A 9420-nucleotide genomic window follows, 5' to 3' on the forward strand; every position below is an offset into this window, starting at 1 on the left:
GAGTTATAGCGCTATATGCATTTTCAGAATTATCACTATTATTTTCATTGGCCGAAAAAAAAAAAAAAAAAAAGCTTTTATTGGCTAAGACTAAGAGTAAGAGGATGAGACGACGTCAGAACTGCCAACCTTCCCAGAATGAAAAGTGTATTCTATGAACCTGAAAAGTGTATTTTTAAAGAAAAAAAAGTGCGCACTATACAAAAATTTGTATAAAAGCTGACATCAAACCCAGATAAACTCTGATCTTCATCATTCAAACACTCATTTGCATCAATCTCTAGTAATTACAAAATTATCAGTTTATTGAGAAACTAAAACTAATGGCCATTATAAATTAGTGTAAGGCTCAGAAATCGCAATATCTAAGGATATTGCTTTCGAAACACTCAAAGAAATGGCCAAAAGTCCCCAAACATGTTGGTAGTATTGATACTAGTGTCTGTGGAAGAGGTGGTGGTTGTAGTGATGGTGCTCTGGTGGTGGTGGCGATGATGATGAAGCTATTGTGGTGGTGGTAGAAGTGATGTTGTGGTGGTTGTGGCAGTGGTGATAATGCTGTGATGGTGGTTATAGCCGTGGTGATGGTAAGAGATGATGTGGTGATGATGATGCTGATGTACCAATTGAGGTTGTGATGGTGATATACATCTGCCAGCCCAGTAACTCAGTTGCAAGTTTTGAGAAAAAATATTTGGGAGAGTGGTCTTCAATTCAAAAGATGACATTTTGCCACAGTGATAAAATAATTTTCATTATGTTATCTAATGATCTCTCTCTCTCTCTCTCTCTTCTTCTTCTTCTTCTTTTTTTTTAGCGTTCCTAAGCCTGCCCACTTGATAATAAAAAATCTGACTCAAACAAAATAATAAAGAAAAAAAAAAGATCATTATAAATTTAAAAAATCATAATAGAGTAATTTTGTTTATTATAAAGGGACATAATCCATTTATGTTTAAGCTTATCACCAAGACAGTTTTTAATTGAAGGCATCATTGTCGAAGATTTCAGTTAAATTTAATTTACACTTTAAATTTGTTATCTAACAAGTGGTAAAAGCTTAAATGTGGCCTGAGGTCATTTAAAGTATAAAATAAGCTTACATGCATAATTCTATGCAAATCCTCAAAAAGGTATGAGAAAAATACAGGTGAAAACCGGCATCATATAACTAACTGAAATGATAACTGTAGTACTAAATGTGATGCATCAGTCAACAGTTGATGTACAACATGCGTGTATCATTGCATCAAATGCAATATTCACGCTTGAGAAAAAAAAAAATATTACAAAATCGTACTAAATCCTTTGGAATCGTATCCATGTATTTGGGTCCCAAAATCGTACTAAAATACGCGAAATCGTACAGGTTGGCAGGTCTGTGACGTGGGCCTGAAATGAAGTTGCCTCCTATTAGGGTAGACTTTGTGTATCAAGCATCTGCATGAACCGCTATATCAATGTCGCTAAACAGACGTTTTACTTATATATATGTCACATCTTAGGGTTTTTATGACTAGTAATATATAGCAAAATAATTGGGACCAAGGGTAAATGTCGTTATCCAGAGGTTGCACTGTATAAAGAGTGCTTTATCATAAATATGTCCACACATATACTAAACATGCTTTTGCTTCCATAGACAATATCAGGGAAAATGAAGCACAGCAAAATTTATACCTTCAAAGGAAACAAAAATACAATACTCTTGCTATTTACATAATTGTTGATGTTAGAATTATGGCGCTTAATTCTAATTATAACAAAGGATGAAATGATAACATCCCAGTTATATTGATATTAGGATCAACATCTTGAATATTATATAATATATATCAAAAACAATATCTTCCACAGGCATGTCTGCCAAAATGGATCAAATTTGGAAAGATAAACCACATAGCAGAAACACGAAGTCAATTAGGAAATTAAATCTGCCATTATTGGTATAACAATCACAACAATCTCATGAAAGAAACAACAGACTTCTAAACCTTCACTATCAAACCTGGAAAGTTAAATTAAGAAATTTTGAACTTTACGACCTTTCTAAAAAAAATTTTTAAACAATCTGAATATTGAGATAAATTGCCCATTCTGATCCACAGAAGAAGAAAACTTATTTAATTTTCCATATCAATGAATTATTCAAGGCCTGGCAAAACATTTCAATAAAGGAAACCGGGAAGAAATTCAACTGAAGAAAAAATAAGACTTTACAAATGGTATACTTTTGATTCAATCTCAATCAATGATCTAACGAGTACAATCCCTAAAATCTTTAGGGGTTTATTTGGGGTTCTTTACAAATAGATATCATTATATTTTATTCCAATGTTTGAAATAAGTAATTTGTCGTATTTTAAAAAGTCAACGTAACTCATTGTTATACTTAATCATCCACCAAACTACTGTTTAAACTATATCTGAACTCTGTGAAATAATATATCATTAAATATTTTATATACAAATAAATTATGATGAAATAAGATGACATTTTGTGATGGGCATTTATGATTAACAACTGATGTTTAACATTATGGGTAACTTTAAAGGAACTATTCACATGGCTTACAATTTAGAGATGAAAAGGGTAAATAACCACTCGATCCTTGTTAGTATACAACTGATAAATATCCATGTTTCGCAAAAACCTACTATCCTGAATGATGAAATGCTGGCTTCGTTTTTAACATTACTGCGTAGAAATAACTTCCCGTATAATGAAAATATGTCCATTTTCAAATGTTCCTACTGCAACAGATGAAAATAAATATTGCCAATGTCAATAGGAACAGATAAAGTCTTCTCCGTATCACAGTCAGAGATACATCATTTGATATTTTGGATATCTTACAATAAACTTTCCCTAAATGAGAATAGACCAATAGTTTTAGGCTATCAAAAGCCAGAAAATGAAGATCACAGCAACCCACACAAACACTTTACTCAAAAATTGCTCTTCTGCCTGTTGTGGTGAATTTGGGGGAGCTGAAAAAAAAAATAAATAAATAAATATATAAATTGAGTAAGTATGTTGGAAGAAAATTTTTTGTTAATTCAAGTTTTTTATTGAAATGCTCTATCACCAACTAGAAAGCAAACATAAAAAAAGATGAAGTTTGATATTTTATCATGATACATATTGCCCTATGTAAGAATTCCAATATAATTAAACAGATCTCTGGGATTTGATTTAATTCAACTTTATATCATGTAGCATATATACTAAAATAAAAGCCATATCAGATAAAGATCAACACAAGGGATGCTACTCATACACACATACTACAGCTGTCTATCATAACTGAGTTGCCTCCTTTACGTATGAGGAAGATCATAGCCACATAATGTCAATATCAGACCTCAAAAGCGCAACATATTCATGAAAGCATAATGAATGACACTAAGAACATACCGTTTGATTTATTTTCTTAAATTACTGGCCATGTGATCAATAAATAAGAATTTAAAAAAACAAAACAACATTCTTTCAGCTTTTGGTGAAGAAGAACTCACGTTATAGAGTTCACCATTAACTTTTTATAATACTTACGAGGACCTGGTCTGCCATCATTCAAGTTAAACGTCGAAGCAAATAACCCAAACGGAAAAGCACCAATTCCAAAAGAAAACTGGAAGTTCCCATCAAAACCACCAAAGTTGTGGAAACCCTGTAGATGAAAAATAAGAAAAGAAAAAGAAAATATAAGAATGATGAGAATATTTTTAGACTAACACTATGGGGAGGAAGCTAAAATGTGGAATGTAAGGCAAAAGATATTTTCGTTTTTGTTTTTTTTTAAATGAAAATAGAAACAGATCCATTTTTTTCTAATAAAATAAAATATCCATCTGATTGAAAGGATGTTGTTAAATTGGGCAGAGTCAACAACCCCCCCCCCCCCCCCCCCCCCCCCCAAAATAAAAAACAAAACAAACAACAGTATTTAAGAATAAAAGATTTTAATAAGACGATTTGGTAACTTACGTTTGAACTTACTGGTTCAGATCTTTGGCCTGAAGGACGAGGTGGAAGTTTTTCTCTATCAATGATAAGAAAAATAATTAAATTAAATAATAAAGAAGACACACTATTTTATTTAATTATTCAGATTAATGAATTTATCCCGAGGAACAGCTAATATGATTAGTTTTGAACTTTGATGCATTTCACTGACAAAAGCTGAAAGTGTTCCTATTGGTCCTACAGTAATATACCATTTGGGCTGAAGTTCACAGAATTTTGATAAACCAATATCATATTGAGTTATTGAGGGTACTTTTTAAAAGGTTCTGCATGTAGTTAATTCAAATTAACAAGTATCAAACGCTTTTGCACTTTAGTTTTTTCCCCATCAATTGTGACTGAAACACAGTCGTTCTTTCCAGGACACAGCTGCGAATATTCATTGTTGTTATAAAAATTAAATTACCTTTTCTTTAATCTCATCTGTTATTTTTTTACCTCTTTTAGAATCAGGTTCAGCAAAAAGTCCTTTCTCCTTCTTTAACTTTCTCACTTTTTTTTTAGATGCTATTTTTAACTGGAGAACATTCACACACTCAAAATGATAAATCTAAAGGAGCTAGATATTTTTTTCCATTCATGCCACTCTGATATATCTGAATGAGTGTGCAGTCTACAATTATTGAACTGTTAATGCATTATTTCGCACTTTTTTCAAAAATAAATAAACTGAAAGCATTGAATTTATTAGCTTTTAAGAGTTTGTCATAAGCCAAATGTTTAAAGCTTTGTGTGTTATCTGTTTAGTGTAATATAAGTCGATTTTGGGGGTTTAAATAATTTATTGAGTTATGCCCCTTTGTAACTTAAGATTGAGATACTTAGGACCTTTGCCGGTGATTTTTACCACAAAGCACCTCAAAATACAAGGAAAGCTTCCATTGCTTATAAAAATAGTGTATCTGCACAATATATCAAATTTTGAAAAAAATCCCAGCCGACATCTTTGACTGCTTTGAACCTTGAAGTTGACTAAAATTTGCGATTTTGGTGAACGTTGCATTACGCTATGCGTTATTGTTCGAAAAATTATAGTACTAGAGCCATATTTTTGCTATATTTTGTTGGACCATATGTTATTTATTGATATACAAATCAACAATGACCATAAATGAAACTTTAAAGTCATGAAAAAAAAAATATTGAAAAAATTCATTTTTTTGCCGAACAACACGGGGGAGCCATATTCAAGGGCAGACAACTCCAAAAGTTGATAAATATTTTCATTTTCCTTCAAATAATTGTAATCTATACTAAAAGTAAAAGTTGTACAGGATTACCAACTTTGAGAGATATGCTTGATTAATAAAAAAGTTACAGCCTCTCAAAAATTGATCAACGAGAAATCTGATTTTGACGCGTTTATGGACAAAATTTCAAAAAATTGTAAAAAATTGAAATATCCATATTCAGAACTGAAAATTTGGTTTTCTTCCTGTTTCATAAGTATCTTCAATTGAGCCAAGTTTGAGGAAAATCAAAAGGGGTGTGGTTCCCACCCTTGGTCCACTTGACGTGGAATGGCCCTTTACCCCTTTGAGAAAAACAAATAAATAATTAGAGCTCAAATAGATTTTTTTATTTATTTTTTTTATATCATTGCAACGCTGATTAAAATTATATGAGGTATAATTTATGGTGAAACAGGATTCATGAGTTTTAAAATCATTTGGCCTCATTTGAGTGTTGACAGTTCATTATACATGTGTGGTCATTAGATACAATCACTCATTCTTCTCTTCGTATTTTTTTTGTTTGTTGCTTTAGGTCTCTTCCAACACAATTGAGGTTATATGAGAGACCGCTGAAACAAAAAAACAAGCAATCTAACAAAAATAGTACAAATGTAAATCAAAATCATAACCTAAACATATCATAAGCTAAATTATAAATAACCAAGAACAAACAGGCAGAAGATTTACAGAAAAAAAATATCCCCTGTCAAAAATACAATCACAAACCAAAGAAGCAGGATAGGCTAGTAAAGAGAAGAAGAAACGACATCACTATCGGATCGTATACCCATGCGAACATCATAGGTATATGATTCAAGGGTGATGCTCCCATCCAACCACCCGCTCTCTTCGTATGATCATCCCTAGACACATGTAATATCAAATGTTACAAAAAGGATACAATTATAGACAACTAAAAGGATGTTACTATTGTTAAAATTACCACAATAGATTAGCATGTGGTCTTGATAGGTCATTCTTATTATTAAAGAAACTTGTCTAAATCGGAAAGCTGCTTAATTGGAACGAATTCTGAGTAATGGCACCATTCTAATTAAGCGGCTTGCACTGTAGTAACAATTTTGTTACATGAGACTAGCAGGTTGTTAAGCGAAATGGGCTCAATAGGCAGTGAACAGTGCCCTAGCATAGCATGTTGTAGAAATCAAAATCTACATATCCATGTATCAATTTTCAAAAATGAGTATATAAAAATTTTACCTTGGATCTTGGGGGTTTGGATTACCACGGCCATAAATGGGAATCACTTTGTCTTTACTAATGCCTGCCTTACACACTGGACAACTTTGTCTATTTGGCTTTGTCTCTAACCATTGATGTAAGCATGGCCAACTGAAAAAAAAAAAGAGGTAGTAAATTAAGTAAATCAAAATAGCTTCATTTATGAAAACCATTGTTCATGAATATAAAACAGTGCAAGTAATAAAATGAAGGCCACAATTCATCAAAATTAAATCATTTATTTTGTTGAGAGACTTGGTTATTTCACTGCTTTCTTAATTTCTGCTTTTTCTTCCATCATGAAATGATATGATCAGAAATGACTAACAAACTAACATCTTAATTATTCTATTAATACATTCATAGACAAATAAATTCAGCAAAGGTACTAACATTACCACAAATGCCAAAGTTTCTTCGTGATTTATTTTTAGTTACTCTAACTCTAAGAAGTTCAGTCTTGTTTTCGTCCCAGGTGAGTCTAAGTTCTGTCTAGGCTTAGATAAAGATAAGTTCAATTACCAACTCAAGTCTCAAGAGTCAATATTTCAATAATAATAATAATAATAATAATAATGATGATGATGATGATGATGATGATGATGATGATGATGATGATGATGATGATGATAATAATAATAATAATAATAATAATAATAATAATGATATTTGTAATTGTAATTTTGAATGAATACATACTCTACATTGTCATTCATTGATGTACACAAGTCTTGAAAATCGAGAACATGTCAATGAAAATGAACGCTAATTATTATAATTTCACAGAGTCCCAGTTGTATTGAAGTGGAAGTAGAATTCAACAAAAAAAGGAATTGGACATTGGAATGAAATGGGGGAATGAATGAGTATGAGTTCAACTTCTAGATAATGAACTTTGCATGATCATGAATCATAATCATAATAATAATAACTCTTTACTTTAAGCGCTACTTAAGTACAGCCGTAGTGATTTCAGAAATAGTCACCTCAAACGATTATGTCTAAAGAACCCAAATACATGAAAGAAGTAACTTACCAAAACAGGTGGCCGCACATACTGACCACCGGATCGTTAGCTGTTTCGAGACAGATGTTACACTCATAAGTTCCATTTTGGTCATCCTGCTGGTCCTGATCTTGATTTGCCTCATTGTTATTGTTATGCGGAGTGGCTTCAGCACTCATTATGAGAAGATGGTTCGTATTATCAACAGACTAGATTGCAAATTTAATTATCCTCCAACTTCATTCAAACCACGACATAAAACAATTCTACATTTCTTTCATAGTATTGATATTAATGAATGTAAAGAGCGTCTGTAGAGTAGAAAAAAGACTTGTTTACAGATGACTCGATCTAAACTTCCTTTCGGAAATCCATGATTTCAACGTAGCATTACGCATGCGCAAAGGGTGCAAAAAGCCCTCCAACTAGAAAGAGTTTCATCATCTTATTTGAGTCGAAACGCCCACTTTCACCAAACCCCCCCCCCCCCCCCCCCCCCCCCCCCCCCCCTCTCTCTCTCTCTCTCTCTCTCTCTCTCTCTCTCTCTCTCTCTCTCTCTCTCTCTCTCTCTCTCTCTCTCTCTCTTATAGTTCCTTTTCTTCTTCTTCTTCTGCAATATCAACAAAATGAGCTCAAATCGCTTTAAAGTGGGTCGCTAGTCCCGAGCTAACAACAAACAGTTAACTTGTAGAACGTGACATAATGTCTATTAGGCAATATTTCATTCATATTATCTTTTGATGATCATATCATCTCATTGTTTAATATCTTTTAATGGTCATAAAATCTTCTTACTTCAATATCTTTTGATGATCATAGCATCTTCCTCCTGTGCAATATCTATTGTGCGGCTATGTGGTCTTGTGGTATGACACTCGCTTTAGGATCGGAAGATCCTGGGTTCGAGCCTCGTCGGCGCATAGTCGAGTCTTTGGAAAAGGCTCTTTATCATCGTACTCAGGTGTAAAATGTGTACCTGGCCGTTAACAGCTTTGTCTCTGTCCGAAAAAATTGTAATATCGCCTAACAGGCGCCATATGCCGTCCTACATGCTAAGTGTTGCTGTTGGCCAGGGACCCCTTGTAATGCGCTCAGAGCACGTTTAGTGGATATTGCGCTATATAAAAGCTATATTTTAAAAAGATTTTTTGATGACCTTGGCATATCACTTCATTATCTGTCGATGATCATAAAATCTCGCGTTGCAATATCTTTTGATGATCACAGAACCTCGCTGTGCAACATCATTCGATGATCATATATATATTTTTCTAACTGTGCAATATCTTTTGATGATAATATAACCGTATTCTGTGAGGTATAGGCTTTGTATGCCCCTTTGAGGGGCAGCGTGGCTCAGTGATAAGGTCTTTGGTTCGTACCCGAAAGGTACCAAGTTCGATCACTCGCCGCTGCGCCGTGTGGCCTTGAGCAAGTCACCTCGCCCTAGCTCAATTTGAGGCGCTGCACTGCGGCTGACGCCTGGGTTATTCTAGTCTTCCCTTGGAATATACCCAAGAGACAAATTTCCCCCTATGGGATGAATAAAGGGAATTTTATACATTTTATTTATTTATATCACCATGGCAACGGTCAAACATCGTTATTTGCGAACTGAGTGCACGACTGAAAACGCCACATTGTCAACATAGGACACATAATAATAATATTTCAAGTTGTCTCAAAGAGGGTTTTATATGGCGATGAATTTGATGTTCTCATAATGGGATTTGGCCTGTTAGCTGTCGTACTTTGGAAAAAAAAAAAACAACAACAACAACAACAACAAAAAAACACCTATTTAAAATTTTGTCCAGAAAACCCGTCCTGCAAATATCGATCGATTTAAAAGACCCTCATCTTGGCAAAAACTCTCAAATCCGGGACTTTAATAAAGACCATGCGAG

General features: G+C 33.5%; 1 protein-coding gene across 2 annotated transcripts; it reads right to left on the reverse strand.

The window, feature by feature from the left end:
- Positions 1-790: 790 nt before the first annotated feature.
- LOC144967608 (E3 ubiquitin-protein ligase RNF185-like) lies at positions 791-7939 on the reverse strand. Of its 2 annotated transcripts, none has more exons than XM_078905110.1 (5): positions 7544-7939; positions 6487-6618; positions 3992-4046; positions 3557-3674; positions 791-2991 (listed from the first exon to the last, which is right to left on the reverse strand). In XM_078905110.1, the coding sequence occupies exons 1-5, from the start codon at positions 7690-7692 to the stop codon at positions 2894-2896; spliced, it is 552 nt and encodes a 183-aa protein (XP_078761236.1). In that variant the 5' UTR covers positions 7693-7939; the 3' UTR covers positions 791-2893. The 2 variants fall into 2 exon arrangements, with proteins under 2 accessions (XP_078761236.1, XP_078761238.1); XM_078905112.1 differs by having other exon boundaries at positions 807-2991; positions 4004-4046.
- Positions 7940-9420: the final 1481 nt, after the last annotated feature.

The sequence above is a fragment of the Berghia stephanieae genome, chromosome 3 (assembly GCF_034508935.2).
Source record: "Berghia stephanieae isolate SIO BIC M18660-M18661 chromosome 3, UCSD_Bste_1.3, whole genome shotgun sequence".
Classification (NCBI taxonomy): Eukaryota; Metazoa; Mollusca; class Gastropoda; order Nudibranchia; family Aeolidiidae; genus Berghia; species Berghia stephanieae.

What these genes read in the sequence shown, in the direction of transcription:
- LOC144967608 (XM_078905110.1), bottom strand. Translation starts at nt 7,692, where the DNA reads ATGAGTGCTGAAGCCACTCCGCATAACAATAACAATGAGGCAAATCAA. An exon ending in CCAAACCCCCAAGATCCAAG is followed by an intron (nt 4,047 to 6,486) that starts GTAAAATTTTTA and finishes TATCATTGATAG; the next exon opens with AGAAAAACTTCCACCTCGTC. An exon ending in TGATGGCAGACCAGGTCCTC is followed by an intron (nt 2,992 to 3,556) that starts GTAAGTATTATA and finishes TTTTTTTTTCAG; the next exon opens with CTCCCCCAAATTCACCACAA.